This window comes from Gossypium raimondii, chromosome 9 (assembly GCF_025698545.1).
Source record: "Gossypium raimondii isolate GPD5lz chromosome 9, ASM2569854v1, whole genome shotgun sequence".
NCBI lineage: Eukaryota > Viridiplantae > Streptophyta > Magnoliopsida > Malvales > Malvaceae > Gossypium > Gossypium raimondii.
Genome location: NC_068573.1, coordinates 12,534,114 through 12,555,964, shown reverse-complemented (window position 1 = coordinate 12,555,964; position 21,851 = coordinate 12,534,114). Strand labels below are relative to the sequence as shown.

Genomic DNA, 21,851 nt, shown 5'->3' with positions numbered 1-21,851 from the left:
ATAGCAACTTGCCTATAAGGTCAAAGCATGTTAATATATGTTTTAGTGTAATTGAGCATGTGTTGAATGACCTATGTGTGTTATATGACATGCTAGAATAAGGAAAATAACATGAAAACATGAAATGGTATGTCTAGTTTAGTGTCAAAGTGTCATATGCAGGTTGCTAGGTTATTCTGTAGAAATTGCAGACGACGTCGTGACAACTCATAATCAACATTGCATATAGGTCAATAATTTTAACATTTGGCTTAGGATGATAATTCTCATTTAAAAGGTCTTTTAAATGCCATATTATGTTATGCTTATTCTATAAATGTTTTGTTGGATAATGGTTTTAAATGTAATCAGTTTTATGAAAATTTTACTTGTACATGGTTACTTTTGTAGGAAAAATCTTTAGTGCATTGCTTAGATATGTTTCATAGGTTGTTTTCGGGGTTTAAAACATGAATTTTAAGTTCAAAAAGTCTCTGAATCAATATGGGATGATTTAATGTCAAAATATGGGTGTTTTAGGGTAATTTTTGACCAATAGGGTAGAGGTATTAGTACCAAACCCCAACGGTATCACACCACAATTGGAAAATTGCCAAAATATATAGTACTAATGTTAGGTATCGATAAATTTGGACCTATATAACACCCAAAACATGACCCAAACATTATGGTCAAATTTAGAAGTGTTACGAAGAAAATTTATAAAACGACTTAGTAAGCCCATTTGTTTGGAAAACGTATTGATTTACTTATTTAATTTAAAACCATTGTTCGTTTACATCTTTCAATTAAATCAAATCCTTTGCAGCAAAGTTTCTTTAAAACATTCTATTTTGGCAAATCAAAATGTTTCTTGAAAACTGTTATTTTAGAAAAATTCTTATTTTCAGAAAAACTGTTTTATCAGTTGTTATGTTAGAAAACCAAAATGAAATTTGAAACCAAAAATAATATCAAAAAGTCTCGAGAGTCCCAAAATTTCAAAACTCTCAAAAACCATGAAATTACATAAATTCTATGAAAATGAAGTTTTACGGAAAAGTGGTAACAACTGAACTTCCGTTGCACCGACCCGAACAGATGCAGATGTAAAATATTTTGCAGAACCAGAATTATATAGAATCATACAAATACAGATATGCATAATCCTACCCCCATCCTCTACACACCAACTCTGACCATCCCAACACACCACGTGGGGTATAAAACACCCACCAGCCCTACACATCGCATAGTGTCTATACAACACTTTCCAAAATAATCGCAGTAGTACTGCCAGTATATTGGTGAGATGTCGCCTCACACAGAACACTTCCTCCTCATAATACAAATCCCGCCCCATAGCCAGATACAGACAGAATATCAGATATAACACAATACATATAACAAAACGTATATCACGTGCATGCTCATATAACAAATGCTAAACATGCTCTTACATAGCAGAACAGGTTCTACATATCATATTACACAATACTCATATAAATGTATTTTTCATTAGTTTCAAGCTAACGGAGAGGCAGATTTCATGCTTTACAACTCATACCGCACATATCGTCCCTACAAAAGGCCCATAGTTGATCGCAACGACACGTACGACCTTAGGAAAAAATTCTGAAATTTGGGCCCACATGCTTGTGTGGCCCATACGCCCAAAATGGCCTTACCCGTGTGGCCCACATGGCCCAAGATGGCCTAGGTCGTATGTCACACACGGCCTATCACATGGCTGTGTGTTGCACACGGCGTACCACACTGTCATGTGTTGCACACGGCCTACCACACGACCTTCTGGTGTTGACAAGCCCAATTTTCGGCTTTCACCGATCGCCGTTTTTTCAATTTCTCGATACACGCCTGGTTCGATTTTGACGAGCAACTTATAACGAGATTTCCAGTACCTAAAATCAACAATTAGTCACTCAAATCAGTAACGGTTCATCCAAAATTAATTTATTTTTCTCTCGCAAACACAACACCAATTTAATAAACTTGAGTTCACCCAACCACCACCAACTTAATATCGAATACTTGCCCGAAACTAATCAATAATTCCAACCACAGCTACACCGACGAAGGAATGTTAAACCCGAAATACTCACCTACCAAAGAGTCACACGGATTAAAACTACGCAACGAATGGAACAATTCATCCATCAATTTCCTCTAGCAAGAAAAATCTAATAAAAAACACTTACTCAAAGACCGACAAATGACTAGCCGAGCGATGCGACGTAATACAAAATAGAAAAGAGAACTCAATGCCCACAACCCAAAATCGAACCGAAAGAAAAGAATAGAAACCACGCACAACAAGAGAAAGAGTAAGGAGAACTTAAGCAAAATATAAATGGCAAAACAAAACAAAGAAATTGCCAAAGAAGAAAAAAAAATGAAAGAAAAACAATTGATTTCCTTCACTACACAACAAATGGGAACGCACGAATGGGATTGGGGAGAGGGAAAGAAACGTGACTAGAGGGGCAAATTTTTAGGGGTATTATTTCCATATATTTTTAATTCAAATTAATAAAAGCATTGGATAAAAACAAAAGAATAAAATTAAATAAAAAACAAAAGGAACGTGGGAAATAGGGGGATTTGGAAAAGATTAAAACAATAATATTAAAATAACTAAAATCCTCCCTTTTCCTAGCCATTTTAATTTAAAAAATAATAATACAAGAGTCATAATAACCACCTATCAGATACTGATAACCACACAATTTTTTTTTAAGAATTTGAATTTGATCAAGACTCATCCAAATGAACGGGCAAAGCATAAAAATATTCCACTAACTCGTGTAAAAACTCAAACATAAGACTAAAGACTTTATAGAAGCATAACCATTGAACCACTAGATTCTTTCTTGACACAAATTGACTAAAACTTATTTTTAAGCCCCACAAATAGAGTTAGGCGTAGACACAAAAATAATTGAACCTTCCCAAAAGAATGAGACTTGAACCCAAAACCTCAAACAAATAATGAAACTCATATCATTTAACCATTAAAGTAGATACTCATTTAAAATGAATCCTATCAAATCAAAGATTAAATTTTTTGGACATTACAACCTAGGTATCATACCGCTGTTCTATTTTGGGCCACAGAACTGTTCTATTAAAAAAGGGCCCTCCAAGGCCCGTAATTGGTCCTAGACACTTCTGAATACCCACAAATCAATTCAAAACGATTTTAACAAGATTTCAAAATAATAAATTTGATTTTATTTATTTTCTATGATTTTATAAAAATGATTTCTTAATTAATTTCTTAAATAAACTAGAGAACTTTTTCATGAAAGTGGTCTTATGGCCTCTCCCATTTATACTGTTCGTCAGAACGAATTAGGGCTATTACAATTTTAATAAAAAATATATTGAAGACTTGCTTCAGGAAGTTAAGGAAATTTTATTTAATGTAAATTTAGTTAGTGCTAACTTATATTTTTCTTTTAAGGGTAAATTACATTAGTAGTCACATTTTTTTTTTGGTCACACAACTATAAAAATTTACAAAATGGTCATTCAAATTTTAGTAAATTTTTTTTTCACCCAACTATAAAAAGTTACAAAAGGTCACTTAACTATTCAATTTTTTCTTTTTCGGTCACCCAACTATCTTGTTTTTCTAAGTGTTTTTTCTTTTACGTTAACAAGCTGGTGACTAAAAAAGATAAAATTAAATAGTTGGGTGATCGTTTTGTAACTTTTCATAGTTGAATGACCAAAAAAACAAAATTGAATAGTAGAGTAATCATTTTGTAACTTTTCATAGTTGGATGACCTCTACCTAACTTACCTTCTTTTCAATACAATTTACTTTAAAATTTTTACTTTCATTAAATGTTTTTCAGTTCAATGTTGGTTTAAAATTTTGCTTCCATCCCGTAGTTTAAATAGAGGTTAATCTTCCCTATTTATTCATTCCTTTTCAAAGCAAAACCCTTTTAAAAAAATGATCTTTAATTGTTTCAACCGAGGACTATTATTGTGGAGATGAAAATTAAGTTGAATTTCATAAGTTCATTGACCTTCAAGAGGTGTGCAACTCTTTGAGGTGGTGGTGTTGAAATCTCGGGAGGCAGTTGCTTTAAAATTGTGTGCACCAAGTGACGGACAATTTTGTCTTAAGGACAAAGGGTTTAATCTTTGACAACAATGTTAAGCTCTCGATTATTAAAATCTATTCTTGATCAGTAAGTGTGCAACTTTCAAATAAGTTTATTATCATAATTATTATTATTTGGTTGTTGACCTGAAACAATTGCTAAGTAACAAACAAAGTATGAGCAGAAGTGTCTGGGAAGTGGGTACTTTTGCAAACACTACGATAATTATAAAACAAATCAGGGACATAAAAGTTTGATTATACAGTTTATTTTTCCTACATCTGTTAGGCCTAACTCAATGAGAAGAATCCACTATCTTCAAACAATCACAACTAATGAACCTAAATCTATCACACCCCAATGATGATTATGCACTCTTGTACCTTCAAAGACTAGATCACTCACCAGTGAGAACTTAGTCTATAAAACCATAATAAAATATTTTATAATCACAAATGCACTCTCACATATAATTTTCCTCACTTGAACAAATAAATGCTCTCGATAATCAATACATCAACCTATACAAGTCTCTCAATTATATAGAGTTTTCAAGCCTTGCTAACATAATGAAGATATATCACAATCCCTATTAAACAACAACTAAAATAGTAGAATACAATATAATATTAACAACCAAGGTAAACAAGGACTGTTGACAATTAAGTTATCAATGTTTCGATTCAATCCAATTTCCTCTATCCGATGGATTTGATATACTTGATCTGATCTTCTAAACAAGTTTCTCCAAGTGAATTGGTCATCATTGATGGGTTTGCTTTATTCCACCTTATCAACATAACCCAAAGATACCTAAATTCTTGTTAAATAAAAATACAAGTGGTAAGATAGGAGGATCTACGAGGGCGAATGTCAAAGTACGGTACAGGCTACACAAGTGAAATCCGTATAGAAATATGCTTCCTCTATTTGATGTTGATTAGAATAAAGTGTTTTAATCTTACTGCATTACTTCTATTTGACTTTGATTAGAATATGGTTTTATAAACCTATAAATAGACGTAGTCGTCTCTCTTCTTGTATTATTCGAATTTGACATAGTGAAGTTTTTTTTCCTCTACCCATGTTTTTTTCCCCAAAAAATTTTCATGTAAAATCTGTGTGTTCTATTTTTTTCTCTCTTTTCTTGCCATTATTGACATTCTATTTTTATAGATATGATTCAATAAATTATCATTCTTCCAAAAATGGCAAGGTGTTGTTTTGTCCCAATGATTGGGGAAATGAACACTTCCTAAAACACTTTAAAACAACTTCAAATATTTCAACATTTGCTTTTAACAAAGTTTACAAATAAACAAATTATAATATATATATATTATTGTTAATTTTTCCTAACAGTAACAGTGACTGCATAAACTGTGTGGACGATGCTTTTCTCAACTAGTTTTGTTTGTTTTTGCAGTTAACTTCGTCCCATATGACAAAACTCATAAAGGAATACAAATTAGATCTAGCATACTAATATATATTTTTAATCCCAATAGTAGAACTTAATCAAATAAAAGGGTTTTGTTTTCACTAACGATGGAATTGAGATAATGATCAATGATGTAAATGTACAATTTTGTTTAAACATATCATACACGTTATTTAAATTTGATTGATTTTTATTTTTATAACTTTTAATAGTTTTACTTTTTTATAATTTTAAATTTTAAAAAATATAGTTTTCTATAATTTTTATTTTTTATGTTTTTAAAATTTTAATAAATTTTATTTTTATAATTTTTAATATTTATTGAAATATATATTTATCTACGTTGTATGTCATGTGTCACTTTTTAATTAGTTTCATGTCCCTTGTTATCTTTTGTTAATAGTCAAACCATACAACTAAAATTTTCGTTAACAGAATAGCTTGATTGATTTTATTTGACATTGGACTCACTTGGGTATGCTTTTTCTCTAATGGCACAATTAATTTCTTTTTACTAGTATTTTTCGGACTCTATTGGCTTTTTTAAATGTATTTGAAAACTATATTAAAATTTTATTTAATAAAAGATTTTTAAAAATAGTGTTGAATATGATAAGCAGGAAATAATACTGATCAATCAAAATTTATTTGAAATAAATTATCTCTTTATTTTGTTAAAAATGAGATAATAAAATTATTATATTTAAATTTCATCTAAAATCATATAAATTATTATATTAATAAAATTAAAATTATAAAATAAATGTTTTAAAAAGTAACTACTTACTATTATGTACTATTTTTATTAATATACTAAATTAATTTTTCAATACTAAAATATTAATATTTAATTTTTCAATACTTATTTTTCATTTTATCAACGCTAAATTTTGAGGTTTGTTTAATATATATTTTTCGTTTAATTTTTGCCTTCTTTAAATTGTGGTCTAATTATGTATTTGTTGTCTCTAAAATTTGAGTGGATCTACTTCAAAACAATTAGGGAGGAGTGTAAATGCATATCGCCGAAGTGTGATGATTATATCTGTAATAATATTTTAATTACATAATGTCCAATATTTCTACTTTTAATGCATTTATATTTGATATCTTAATAATGTATAATTTCATAAGAATCAAATAAAGGTATACTACAAATTTTATTATACATGAGCGTATGGAAATCATAAATTTAAAATATAGATATGTGTTTAAAAATAACATATAATAAACAATGAAACTTTGATTTGAAACTAAATAATTATAATAACACATGAAATATGTACGGTATTAAAATAAAAATTAGATTAAAATGTGAGTAAAACGAAATTTAAATACATAAATACATCAAATTAACAATATTAACTGCACCATAATCATTTGTCATGGTGTTGTCATCAATGGCGAGTTAGTATCGAGTTGACTAGTGACGCCAACTCAATTAACAACATTATTAATATATACAATTGACGGAGATAATAAATTGTGCATATTAAAATAAAAATATATAAAATACATCAAAATGAAGCTTTGGTTGAATGATAAATTTGAGGCTTTATCAATCCAAGTGGTGTGAACATATTTTTATTGGTTTTTTAAAATAAAAAGATTAAATTACTCTCAAATAATATAACTCATTTTAATGACAAAAGGATATTTTCATAATTTTCCTAACCAAGTTAGTGCTTGATTGACTTATGACACCAACTCAGGCAGGGGCTTAAATAATGGTATAGATTACACATGAAATATGTATTATATTAAAATAAAAATAGATTAAATTGTAAGTAAAACAAAATTTAAACATATGAAAACATTAGATTAAGAATATTAAATGAAAAAAATACATTTATCACGGTGTTATCATCGGTCATAAGTTGTGTCGAGTTAATTTGTGATATCATCTCAATCAACAACATTATTAATATAGAAACTCTATCACACACGTATGTTTGTGGAAATCACGTATTTAGAACAGGAATTTGCGTTTCAAAATAACATACAATAAATAATAAAATGTGAACGGACATTAGAGTAATTTCCCTAACTGAGTTGAGACCAGGTTGTGGGTGACACCAACTCAATAAACAGATTTGTAAATAGTAAGTATAGATATACACTTTATGGAGATAATAATGTGTGCATAATAAAATTAAATAAGAAAATTGTTAGGATAAAATTTTAAGTGAGTGGTAAATTGAAAATTTTGCTAATCTAATTAGCATGAATTCAAATCCCATTAATATATTTTTTATTGTTTTTAAATAAAAAGACTTAAATAGCTTCAAATAATATAATTTATTTTAAATGGGAAGTGATATTAAAGTAATTCTCCTAACTAAATTGAGACTTGAGTGACACCAAATAAGTAAAAAGTTTATAAATAGTATAGAGAATTAAAAGGTTTTTAAAAATAATAATATTCAAATAATTCACTTTTTACAATATGTCATCATCAATAAGAATATCACATACAACCTCACAAGTAATATTTCAAGTTTGAATTGCCCTCCCATGTCTAGTATAAGAGTAGAAAAACCAAAACAAATTAAAAATAAAAATATTGTTTTTTTTTTTTTTACAACGAGACTGTAATCTAAAAATAAAAAGAAACAGTTATAAATGTTGGAGATTCAAATCCTGACGTGGGTGGGCGTATATGTATGATTGCTTTCAAAAGGGTTTATAGATATGCATCTGATTCAAGATGTGTTCAAAGTTATCAGTTGGTTTGTGAATGGGATGAGTGTGCATGCCCTCATAAGTCGTCACAACCACACTTTCATCTTTGGTTAGACGTTGGACTTGCTTCTTTACGTTGCATCCTTGATGTGTGCATCGATAGTAGCTTCTGTTGCATGCAAAATTTGTGCTGTTAGATCAGAAACAAGAGTTTAAAACCTCAGTTACATAATTAAATAGATTGAGATCCTATTAATATTTCTAAGACCAAATTGTCTGACTTTTTGTCTGTTAGATTTAAGAGGAACATTGTGGTGATTTATTTGCATGGAAAATTTTAGACCCTTTTCAATGGCTAGTTAACTCCATTCCAGTGAGTTTTAGTGCTTATTTTACACCAATTACACCACAGAGCTGTTCGGAAAGCACCAGTGCAGTGCAAAATTTATGGAAAAGCTCATTGCACCATTATCGAGTAAGCTGGAGCCACAACGCTTCAATGAACTCCATTTATACTATGTTTGATGGGTGAATTGTTTTCTACACATGTTTTAGTACATGGTTATTAATAAAATAATTCAATTAGTAATATTTAGTCACTTTTAAGGTTCATTTTTAGTAAAGGAAAAGGAAAATTTTCACCTACTTTGAAGAGATTTTATTTTTACAAAAATTTTACTAATCTTTCTAATTTCAAGTTTAAATTTATACTAACTACTCTTTATTTTATGTCTAACAATTATAATGCATATGTAATAAATAATTTTTTCCTTTATTTTATTAAACTAGTAACCAAACAAGGCATTAATGTAAAATATTGTCTATTAATATTTTGATAGAATAATTTGTTTTAAAATTTTATATATAAATATGTAAAAATAATTCATCATTATATATGTATTTTCATATTAATGTACTTAATAGTATTTCACTATTTTTTAATGCCTTTGAATCCAAACATACTCTTTAATCTCTGTGAGCTAATATACTATTACCGTTTAAACTTATTAGGCTATTATTTGAACAATCAGTTACTATTTTAACTATAAAAATTATTTAGCTTTAAATCTAAATTATAAATCTTAATCTTTTGGAAAAAACCTTAAACCCTGAAGTAAAATATGAGTGCATATTGTTGATGAAAAATCCGTAAAATCCAAGTTATCCAGTAAAGCAGTTGTGATGAAATTCTTTTAACCTTTAAAATATAAAGGGAATCGTAGACTGTCCACCAATGTTTTTCCTAAATCATTATACAATAAAGCCACCTAACGTACCGCACTTATTTATTAAGGTTGTTGCCTTATATTTGAAACATCTTTTTTTTCTTTGAATGATTCTTTGAAAAAATTTGAAAATTAATAAAAAAAAAAGCAATGTTGGGTTCATGGAGGCTTTAGAATATTCTTCTAATCTTCAAAGAAATTTTGGGAGATATTAAAGGGTTGGGAGGTTGCTGTGCATGCATCATTTTATAGAAACTCTTTTGCATCCATGCAGTGAAAGGGGCAGTGCATACATGTTTGAAATAGTTTTTTAAGTCTAAAGAAGAGATACAATAAATATAGCAGCAACTTGGTAAAAATATCATAGAGGACCTTGTATCAAGAGTCAAATTGTATTTTATTCTCTTTACTTAAAAAATAAATAAATTAGTCATTATATGTTAGATCAAATACAAAATTGATGTTTTCTATTGAAAAAAATCACATTTTTCGGTTAATTTTGATGTACTAGAACTATTTTAAAATTAAAATGGACGGAATTTTTAACAAAAAGACCAGCTTATTCTTTGATAAAGTTAATTTACTTTTATTTTTAAATGTATAAAAAATGTAATCTAACTTCTATTACAAATGAGTCAATAATAAATTTAACAAAGCAACTCATGTTTGCAATGATTCCTAAGGAATAAAGATAGCTAGGGAGCTAAGCTAATCAGGATATATATAATAAGTTGAAAACAAACCTTGGGAATTTGTTGTCCTTAACAGCTTTTTGCCCATATTTCCTCCAATGATATCCATCATCAAGTACATCAACTTGACTCCTCGTTTCAAACGCATATCTTTGTTTCCTAATCTTCTTTGCCTTTTGTTTACCAACTGATGTTGGTTTCATCATCTGATTATCAGTTTCTTCAACTTCTGGTTTCTGGATGAAGCAGTTTTCTGCATTTATACTACTGCTACTCTTCCAATCCAACAACAACCCATTTGAGCTATCCCCATGAAAACTGTTAAAAGCTTGACAACTATTAGGTGCCATGTTTGCTTCTGAAGGGGATGAAGAAATAGGGAAAAACATTTGATAATTTTCCATGTATGGAAACAACAGTGAAGGCAGTACTTATGAAGAAGAAGATGGTTGGAAGAACGTTTTGTTGGCTAAAAAGCTATACAAATTCATTCAATGGAGATTTATGGATATTAGAGATCAGCAAAAGGAGAAGAGAAATACGATGGCTTATTTATAGGGTTAGACTATAAAGATATCGTGGACGATACGAATAATTTTCCAAGTTGAAGAAAATGAAGCTTCTTTAGCGGAGCATTGTGGAAAAATTTTGGGCGGCTTCACGACTAGGTAAAATCAAGTTATATTTTTCATAATAGATATTTATATTGTTATAAAAAAAAATTGAGCCAAGAATATTATAATTTTTTTCTGTTGATTCTATAGGTTAATGTCTGTCTATTTGGACTGATCTCGATTCACATGTGTTTTGAATGAAATTTAGTTTTATAGGTTTACTTTTTATCTTTTATTAAATTAAATTGGATACTCTTGTATTTTAATTTCGCATGACTTGATTTTATCAATGTTATAATTTTTCAAATCATTAACATAGTTAAAAAGTTAAATTAGTTAGCTGATGTAATTTTAAAAACTAAAATCATGAGATTCAACTGGAATTTTAGAAGACTGATAAATAAAATTTTAATAACAATAATTTTACCTTTTGGATGACATTCTTATTTTTTAGTTTTGAGTTTAGTATTTAGAGAAAATAAATTTTACGTCAACCAACTAGACATGGTAAGGTGGGATGATTTTTGCTTCCCCGACCGAGATTGGTATACCTAATTTAACTAAAATTCATTCCAATATTTAAAATAAATAAAAATTAATTTCCTGTTTTAAACTCAACCCGAATAATTAAAAATATGCTTACCCTGACATGATATCAACAAATTTTTCTAATACTTTTATCAAAATAAAAAATATAGTTTTTCTTAAAATAAAATGAACTTTTTCTTGCTTATTCTTCCAAAAACATAAATGGAGTATAGGATTTTTGGTACACTCTTGAAGACTTTTGTAATTGTGATATTACTTCAAGTTACTATTATTTTTAATAATACTATTTGTTACAACTCTTTGGGACCCCTAACTAGTCTTGAGCAGTCGTCTTGATTTGACACCTTTCGTGGAGGCCTTTTTGGTTAGCAATTTACACGACAGACGAGTCCACTCAATAATCGCCGTATCAAATCTCAACCATCATATCTCATCTGAGATGACCAGGGCATATTGTAACATCATTCTACATACTTAAACCTATGGTGCTAGGGCACTTACCTCTTACCAACCAATACTTGCTTCACATGTGGCACATTAGGATAGGGGCAGCCACCATATATAAGGTTGAGAGCCTAAGGAAAGAGGCAAGCTACCCATTACTTTCACTATCCCTGCCAAACCTTAGTTTCTCCCTTTCTTCTCTCCTCCAACTTCAGCCTCCTTTGTCACCGACTCTTCGCCAATCTTGTATAGGATGAATCAACCATCTTCGCTACCAAGCCATCTGTGTATCAACGCTATTAATTATTTTCTATAATTAGGCTAGAGAAAATGCTAATATCAATTTTATTATCATATATTATAAATTAATATTATATATAAAGGGTATTCAGTAATTACCACAAGGCGAGTGGCTTTTTCCTAAGCCTAACTATGACTTGGCCTAACAAATTTTGGAATTAGATCTATCCCGATTAGCCTAGAAACCTAATATAAAAAATAATGACCCTATTGAATTGGTTTAGGTCAAAACTTATTAGGTCTAGTTTTTTTATCATCCCTAAAATCAGGTAATGCTATTTTTTAATAGCAGTAATGATTTATAGCTAACATATAACATTAATAATAGAAGGAGGACCAAATAGTGTCAAATTAAAGTATGACTAAATCCCCATTTTGAGTATAATTACTGACTTAATACTTTATTTGGCACCTAATTTTAATATTTTTTTAATGTGGTACTTGTATTTTTCTAATGTGGTACTTATATTTAGCAAAAGTTAGTGGCAAAACCACATTGATGATTGTGGGGTCAATTAACCCCACAATTTTTGAGAAATAAATTTACTTGATCAAAATAATTTCTAACTAAAGCATTGGCAAATTGAACACACAAAATATTTGAAAAAAACCGCAAATTTTAAAAATACTTTTTAAAACAAATTAATTCATATCAAGATAAATTTCTCTCTCTAATCACTAAAACCAAAAAATTGATAACATTTTTCTTTCCACATTTGTCACTTTTGTCTCAGTTTTTTTCCTCTCACCCAAACTCTCTAAAATATTTAGAACACTGATGAGGAATGATAATTCAATGGTTTTACCAAATGAGAAAGCATCATGGACAATTGTGAAAAAGGTACAAGATATTGAAATTTATTTGATGTAACACCCCACATCTGACCCGGTCATCGGGTCTGAGTATGAGATGCCACATTCATTGCTGGAGCAACTCATACTAAACATACATGTCATTTCATATAATTAAGACACGTAAATACATTTCAATCTCAATTTAAGCATTCGGGTCTAAATGAGGTTTAATATAATAAACAGAATCAAATTCAAACTTTTTTTTGTCAAATTTTGACAATATACCTCGAGACAAGAACTCTATGTATCGAGACAAGTCTCATCATAAGTTTTTGAAATTTTTCTTCAAAGTTTATGCGTCTCAAGACAATGAAGTTCATATCTTGTGAAAAAAGTTGTCAAGTCTCGAGACTGGGTCTGAAGACAGACCTCCCCTGTTTTCCTACTTTAGCTTGATATTTTCATGTCTCAAGACAACAAGATTATGTCTTTAGGCGTAAAGCAGGGCAAAAGATATTGATCTTCGATGTACCCTTGCATCGAGACATAAGTTAGTAGTCTCAAGAACTAGATGAGTTTGTTTTGAGTCCAAATTAACATGTTGCGAGACATTAAGCAATTGAATGCATAATATGGTAAGTTTTTGTTCTAATGGCATCAAGACATGCTCTCGTTGTCTTGAGAATTAATGGTCAAATAGCCTAAAATGCATACTTTCAAATATTCAAACCTCACCTAATTGTACACAAGACATACCCAAATATTACACCATTGGCAATTCACCAATTTAACACATGTAAACACAATTAAATGTCATTAAATCGTAGTATCAAAAACATTAAGATTTAATCTGCCAACAACACATTTAGACTTATATAAACCAACATAGATAATCACAAATCAGGTGATAAAACTTAACTTTTAAAACTTTATAGGTCATAATACCAAAAGTTCCAAATATTAATGTAAGAGCATACCAACAAACCTAAGTACATTCGACATGACTTAAAACATATATATACATACAAAAGGTATTGAGATGTCTTTTAAGCTGATTTTGGAGAAACTGGATGCTTTAGATCGAGTTTACTAAAGTTTTCATTCGAGACCCGCATGGGAACAAACAAAACTGTACACTGAGCAATAGGGCATAGTGGTGCTTACATGATTCAAACAATAATCAACTATAAACAAATTACCAAATAAATTTAATATGAAATTCGACCATAACTTAAATCATGTTTACAATTCTTGTCTCTTACATTTAATACTATACTTTATGTTTATTATCATGTCATATACCATCATTTTAGTTCATCTATCAAAACATTTCGATTACATGAAAATTAAGGTATATCAAATGAACCATTTCACTTTTTCATTTCATACTTGAATCCGTTGATTCGTTTTATAATCGTATCGGCCCTCAGGGCTCGTAATAACTGTATCGCATCGTCTTTTACATGCTATTATCAATGCTATAATGTTTGTATACAAATTAAAATCATCAATCAATATCACTTAACAATTTTCTTATTTTATGATCTCTATTGACAAGACACAGATTCAAGACGAATACATGGATCATCCAACCATCAGACCAATATAACTAGCACTCAGCGCATCATCGGTACATCCAAAGTATATAGCATTTCGAGCCTCATCGATATAAAGCAAAATAAATATATAAGTGTGCCTAGCACCTTATCGGTACGTCCAAAGTAAAAGATGGGCTCTATGCCTCATCATATAAACTGAAGTAAAAATCGTGTACAGTAATTATATGGTATGCCAACTATAATCGACTCAATTTGAGACCATTTATAGGGTATTCAATGTTCAATTACATGTATAGATCACATGTCTAAAACTTTTATATAACAATTTATTTACATATCATAATCATGATTCCTTATATTAACTAACACATATATCTTATATTCACATTTTGCAACAATTCATCATAAGTGTAGGCTTACTCACCTTTCATGAGACAATCATATTTATATTACCTCAATTCATCTAAAATCTATCAAGCTATATATTAAAACAATTCATGAAAGCATAAACCGAAATAGGCTACTTGTCTACGGTCTTCGCCTTTCCTTTATATTAAGAAGGCCTAACATCGTCTTTAGCTACGTGCAATAAATTCAATAATAGAAATAATATTAGTTTCACACAAACACAAGAAAACACAACAATTTAACATAATTTGTATTTTATTCACTTTAGTCCCTAGATTTGAAATTCTCATATATTTCAATATTTAACATCAAATCAAAATTTGATTTTATATTTATTCACTAGGGAACTCAAATTTTAATTTATAGCATAGTTTCTTAATAGCTTTCAATTTATTTAATTTAATCCCTAATGTCATAAAATTAATTATAAGGCTTATTTGAATTTTGAATCAAATCCACCACTTTTCATTACTTTCTAATTTAATCCTATCATAATATAAACATATTAGTCACAATCTCATCACAAACAAGCTTAATTTCATCAAATATCCATTAATGAAAACTTATATTTAACCTAATAATTTGAATTTCTACTACATAAGCAAGTAATACTAAATTTAAATGATCAAGAATTTGTAAAAATCACTAGGAATTAAGCTTACTTACTTGATTAATTTAATGATCGAATGTTGAATAGAAATGAGATAATTTTCTTCTTTTCTCTTATGCGTAGATTGTAAAACTAAGAGAGGAAGATGACACATTTCTCTTTCTCACTAATATTATCTATTTATACTTAGATTAAGGAGTTAATTAAACTTAATTAATTTCATTAATCATAATTAATTTATGCTCATAAGACCATTTTGTATATTATAATGATAATAATGTTAAGTGGATTCCATCATAACACTCCACTAAATCTTAAGCAACAATGGTTAAATAACCATTAAGTCCCTTGCTTAATTGCTAACTAAGCCCTAAATCATTTTCTAAATTAAATTTAATAGTGATTGTAGTTTTGCAATTTAGTCATTGTATTATAATTAATCGCTTTCTCGATTCAACTAATCGACCATCCAATAATATAAACTCATATTAAATACGTAAATTATTTTATTCTAGTTTTTATGATTGATTTATGAAATTTGACTTTAAATCGCATTTTTTGACATTGACTAAAATTAGGTCGTTACAAATCTCCCCTTCTTTAAAAAAATTTGTCCTCGAAATTTACTTGAAAAGAGATGAGAATATTGCGATCTCATTGACTCTTCCGGATCCCAAGTAGCCTCTTCGACACTATGGCTTTGTCATAAAACTTTCACTAATGAAACATGTTTGTTTTCTAACTCTTTCACATCTCGAGCTAAGACACTATGGCTTTGTCATAAAACTTTCACTAGTTCTTCATTAAAAGACAAATTAGGTTGTATTTCAATCGTTTCTACAGGTACCACATGAGAGGGATCAAAACAATACCTCCGTCGCATTGACATATGAAATGCATTATGAATCTTTTGTAAATCTAGTGGCAAAGTCAAATGATAAGCAACTAGACCAACTCTCTCAACAATTTTATATAGCCTAATATTTCTCCGACTTAACTTCTTTTTCTGGCCAAAACACAAAACTTTCTTCCCTAGAGAAAATTTCGAGAACACTTTCTCATTTACAACATATTCAATTTCCTTTCATTCCATATTTGTATATAACTTCTGCCTTTCTGATGCTACTTTCAACTTGTCTTTTATTAATTGTACTCTGCCTACAGTTTCTTGCATCAAACTGATCCAACTATCTTTCTCTCTCCTTGTTCTAACCAACACAAAGGTGTTCGACATCAATGACCATACAAAAATTCATACAGAGCCATTTGAATACTTGATTAGAAATTGTTATTTTAAACAAATTTTGTTAGAGGTAAATAACATTCCCAACTAGATTCAAAATCGATGATACAGACTCGTAACATGTCTTCCAACACTTGAATAACACACTTTCATTGGCCATCATATTGGGGATAAAAATCAACAATGAAGTTCAACCTTGTACCCAAAGTATCATGTAGTTGCTTCTAAAATTTAGATGTGAAATGAGGATCTTGATCCGAGATAATCGAAATTGGTACTGTTGGAAAAAATCCAGTTAGAAAATGGTTTTCTTGTATAGTGAAAAATTAAAAACATGAAAACCAAGTCAGTTTGTGATATTTATAGCAATAAACTTTTCCCAAAAAGTACATGTGCTTTGTGCGAGACAATGTTGGATCTGGTGTCCTAAGTGTAGTATATCCATTTGTAAACTTGTAATGTTTTTGAACAGATAAGCTACTAAAACAAATTCATTGATTATATTAATACACTTTGTATAATTGTCCTCATATAGTTTTTGCACGAAAAGGAAAATAGAAGCAAATATTGCTCACTAGTTATCTAATGTTTAAATTAATGCTAAGCGGTATTACGTGGTGGAATCGTAATGCAAGAAAACAACTTATATTAGTAGAAAAAACTAAACACGTCCTTAATCTAATTGAAAATGAGCAAACCGATTGAAAGACTAATATACCATTTATCAAGTCCAATTAGGGAGATGCTTTGTCTTAGACATCAGAGCAGATGACTCCTAGAAGATAGAGACAGAGATGTGACTGGCTAGACTGACAGTAGTTAGACTGGACCCATGAAGAATAGATCTTGAATTTATTTATAGATTTATTCACATGTGATGTTCACAATGTGACAGACCTAAATCCTGAGTGGATTACAGACTATGTATGCATGTGTCAAGTTAGTAAATTGAGAGTTAGTGAGCTAGACACCAAAATTAGGTTAGATTTTTAAATAAATAACAATAAATAAAATAAAATATTAAAATAATTAGAACTAAAAATTTAGGTTAAGAAGTTAAAATTAGGTGTCCAAGATTTTATTTGCTTGAAACAAATTTTTTAAACGAAATCGAATTTGAAAATAATTTATAAAATAAGTTTTAATTAAAAACAAGGGTTGAGTTGAGAAAGGGAAAAATTGGAGGCGGTTAAAAGCGCAATTGCTAATTTTTAAAAATTGGTTGCCTATTAACAACCCCCATCGTCTATTCCCTTTCATTTTTCACCTCATTCAAAACAATTTCCCAAACACCAAATTAAATCTTTTCTCTCAAAATTGATTCATCCTTTTAGAATTTCTAGCCTTCCAAACACGAATTCCTCCTTCAAATTTGAAGAAAATTCATCTTTTCTCCTTCAATCTCATCATTGTTCTTCAACACGTTTTTCATTGAATTTGATCCTAAACTCGTCGATTAATTCAAATTGTGGTAACATTCTAACTTTTAATGATTAAATTAAGTATATTGTTAATTCAAGTGGTGTTTTAATTGATTTAATCAAGATTTCAATAGATCTAATGATTTTAAACCGATTTTTGGGTTGAAAATGGTAGATCTCATAATACTAAGCTAAGTTACTATTTTAAAGTTATTTTCAACTCATTTTGATCTAACTAAAATTTTTTAAACTTAATTTAACAAATCCTCAAAGAATTTTAATGAATTAGACGTTTTCCCTTTTCCGTGTTCGTATGAGCTTGATTTTTCGAAAAAGTTAATTTAAATAATTTTAATGAATTAGATCTATAATTAAATGATATTTAGGATGCTTAAAAACTTATTTAAGTTTTAGAAACAAAAATCAAGTGATGTAACCTCTTATTTTGATAAATCTAGTTAATTTTCGATATTTTGAATGAGAAGCTTGAATCTATGATTTTTTTGATATTTAAATGAATTTGTGACTTCTCATTATATTTTTATAATTTATTTAATGTGCATACAAAGTGACAAATCAACCGAGAGCCTATACAAGTAAGGATAAGGGCAAGCAAAAGCTTATTTGGGCTTTAGCTTGAAACAAAGCTTTATTTAGGTGAGAGATCTGGTGTGTGGTAATTAATGCACAAGTCAGTGTGTTAAATAGGAGCTTAGGTAGCCAATAAACCTATCCTATGTTCCAAGAGTAAGTGTTTCTTCCTTAAGCTATAATATTTTGCAAATGATGATGAATTGTGATCAAATGTGTATGTGATATGTTAAAGAAATGGATGTGAATATGTAAGAATATGCTTATTGATCTATTGGTTTAATACATACATCTGATATGAAAGTGTTTGTGACTCAAAAAGCAAAGTTATTGTACTTAAAACTACATTACATGAACATATGATAAGTGTTTTTGATCATGATAAATATTATAAGTGTAAGTGTGCATAAACCAGAAAATGAATGTGTAATATGGATATATTGACCTTGTGATCTCTTCAAATCCTTGTATATAGTTGGAATTCCATAGGATTTAAGTATTTATATATGTTTTTTGATAATTGGGAAATGTTGGAGGGATAAGGGAATGTAGAGCTAAGCTCCATTCACTAGGACATGTTTGATGTGTTGAAGAGTGTTAGCTTAATAGTACACTTACTTGGGACATGTTAGACTCTATGAGTAACTGGTGTGATGGAGATCCAAGTATCCAATGTTTTGTATTTTTATACATATTTCATAATCACAAGATGCCAATGTATCAACATGATCAAATGATTAATGGTGATAAGTGTTATGTGCTTTCTAGTCTTGCTTTTAACCCTTGATATTGTGGTTTTTTGTAGCATCTTGAGCACACCGAGCTGGTTTAAGCTCACACTCCCTTGTGTTTATTTTGTAGATAAATAGCTTGAGTGGAGTGGTGAAGTGAGAAAGCTTGTGAGCCCAAGGCAAAACTAATTGATTGTGTATCAAGATGGTTTTATTGAAAAATAAAAGATGGCAATGTGGGATCATTTTGAAGGAATAGACTTTAGCTTCTGTTTTGGTTTGTGAATGGACATTCTATGGACTGTTTAAAGACTTTTATAAATAGTTTTTGGATGCTTTTATTACTTGGATTGTTGCATGAATGATGTTAGATGAGTGGTAGGGTTATATGTTGATTAGCATGCATACGCCTCAGTGAACTATGGTTATAGATGCTTAAATGTTTGGATGAATGCTTGGATAAATGCAAAACGACTAGATGGTAAGGTATGGACCTATAATGCTATTAAAATTACCTTATATGCAAATTAGGTATAGTGAGTATGTAATACCCAGTTTTGGCTAGTTCTAAGTTTTGACGAGTAGTTTGCAAGTAACCTGTGAGATGCCGCCTATCTGCCTAATTGTTGTTTTTGCGTATAGATCGGGCGTATAGTTGATGTTAGAATATTATGTAAAGATCAAACTTAGAATGTGTTGTGTTGTAAAGAAGAGGAATTTGGTAAGAGTATTGAGAATTTTGTAAGTTGGAGTTATCACTGAAGGTATTGTACGCTAAGTTCATTAAGTTATTCTGCTAGATACGTTAAAAACATTTTGGTTAGAAATGGATAGAACTGAAGAACCAAGTATATAATTTATTGAATTTTTAATTAGGTTCTCTGTACATCTGTAAGCCATTTATAAAGGTAGTCCTGAAAGTTATGACACTTGCCAAGTTTCAATAAGAACTTAGGTTACATATGTGGATATTATGGGTAGAGAAGGGAAAGTTTTCCTTTTTTCTTCTAAAGTATTGTTATCTGAAGTTGGAGGAACCCAAAAGTATTTCCTCCTTTAAGTTGGAGTTATAAATTTGGTTCTTTGTTAGTGACTACTCCATGTCAAGGTAAGTACTGTGATTCTACATGTTAAAGTTATGAAGGATTCAGTCTAAATAAGTGCATGAATAGTAAAATGAAGACGTAATGCTTTATATGAGGGTTAGTGGGTTTGAGATGATGGTAAAGGTTACGAATGAGTTTTTAATGGTGTTCTCCTATTTAATAAACAGTGGTTGCTATAATTTATTGTTGGGTTTAGTGTTTGAGTTGCTATCGTGGTTGTTAGGTGAGTCTCTCTACTGACTTTTGCATATGTACTGTTTATGCAAAGAGATCGGTAGGATACTAAACGAAATATGAAGCAGAGATCATGAAAGGTATAGTATGATATGTATGTAACTACATGAGTAATTGCAAAAGGATATCTGTGAATGTATGGTTGTTGGCTGAGGATAGCATGTATAAATGGTATGGAGTCTAATAAGTTCAACTATATGATGAATGGTCAATAAGTAATGTGATGTTGTGGTATGGTTATATATATGTATGCCTAGAATGTGTATTGTGAGTTGGAAATGTATGTGGGTGTATGTTGGTGGAATAAAAGGTTAGGCTTAGACTATATAGGTGCATGAAGAGTCTATCAACAGAGTCTGTGTCTGTTCACCATGGTGATGTTCAAAGGGGTTCGTTGGGACTTTAAACATGAACTTTGAATGGAAAGTCTATGACTATGGGACCCTCTGTAAGGGATTAAAGGATAGTTATTACCTAATAGGGTTTCCTGTGTGTTCTAGGAAGATAATGGGAAAATCTCACAAAATGTGAGTCCAAGAAAATCCATATCACAAACACGCCAGGAAAGAAAATGCCCTCGTGACAAACCTTTAAGCAACACCTTTGTGGCGAAATAAGAAAGAGTAGCCTTTGTGACAAAATATGAAATGATAGCCTCTATGGTGAATTCTATAAGGATAGCCTTTGTTGCGTACTTTGGATCGACTGCCCTGTGGCGTGTCTTAATAGGACTCTCAGTGAAGAGTTAGAAGGATGTTCTTTGTGGCATGTCACGATAAGGCCTTCATGTCAAAATCTAATGAATTTCCTTAGTGGTGTGTTCTGTATGGATTCTAAGCGTAATGAATGGAGTCTTTAAGGGCAAGGTGTATCTATAGACTATATGGTAAGGTATTATATAAAGCTAAGACTTGGTCAAAAGTAATTAATTGAAGAGACATAGAGATGTAATGTGTAAGCATTGAAAATGTATCTCGATTAAGGGCACGAATTTGTATGATCAAAGGAAGTATCTATAATCTGCCTATGTGTTTCTTCTGGAATTGTGATGAGGTGATGACTCAAAGAATGAAGGATGTAAGTGATGCAT

At 30.0% G+C, this 21,851-nt stretch overlaps 1 protein-coding gene across 1 annotated transcript; it reads right to left on the bottom strand.

Moving 5' to 3' along the window:
- Positions 1 to 8,010: 8,010 nt before the first annotated feature.
- On the bottom strand, positions 8,011 to 10,665 carry LOC105797843 (probable WRKY transcription factor 75). The gene is made up of 2 exons (XM_012627747.2): positions 10,208 to 10,665; positions 8,011 to 8,407 (listed from the first exon to the last, which is right to left on the bottom strand). The coding sequence occupies exons 1-2, from the start codon at positions 10,558 to 10,560 to the stop codon at positions 8,230 to 8,232; spliced, it is 531 nt and encodes a 176-aa protein (XP_012483201.1). The 5' UTR covers positions 10,561 to 10,665; the 3' UTR covers positions 8,011 to 8,229.
- Positions 10,666 to 21,851: the final 11,186 nt, after the last annotated feature.

What these genes read in the sequence shown, in the direction of transcription:
- LOC105797843 (XM_012627747.2), bottom strand. Translation starts at nt 10,560, where the DNA reads ATGGAAAATTATCAAATGTTTTTCCCTATTTCTTCATCCCCTTCAGAA. An exon ending in AAGGACAACAAATTCCCAAG is followed by an intron (nt 8,408 to 10,207) that starts GTTTGTTTTCAA and finishes TGCATGCAACAG; the next exon opens with AAGCTACTATCGATGCACAC.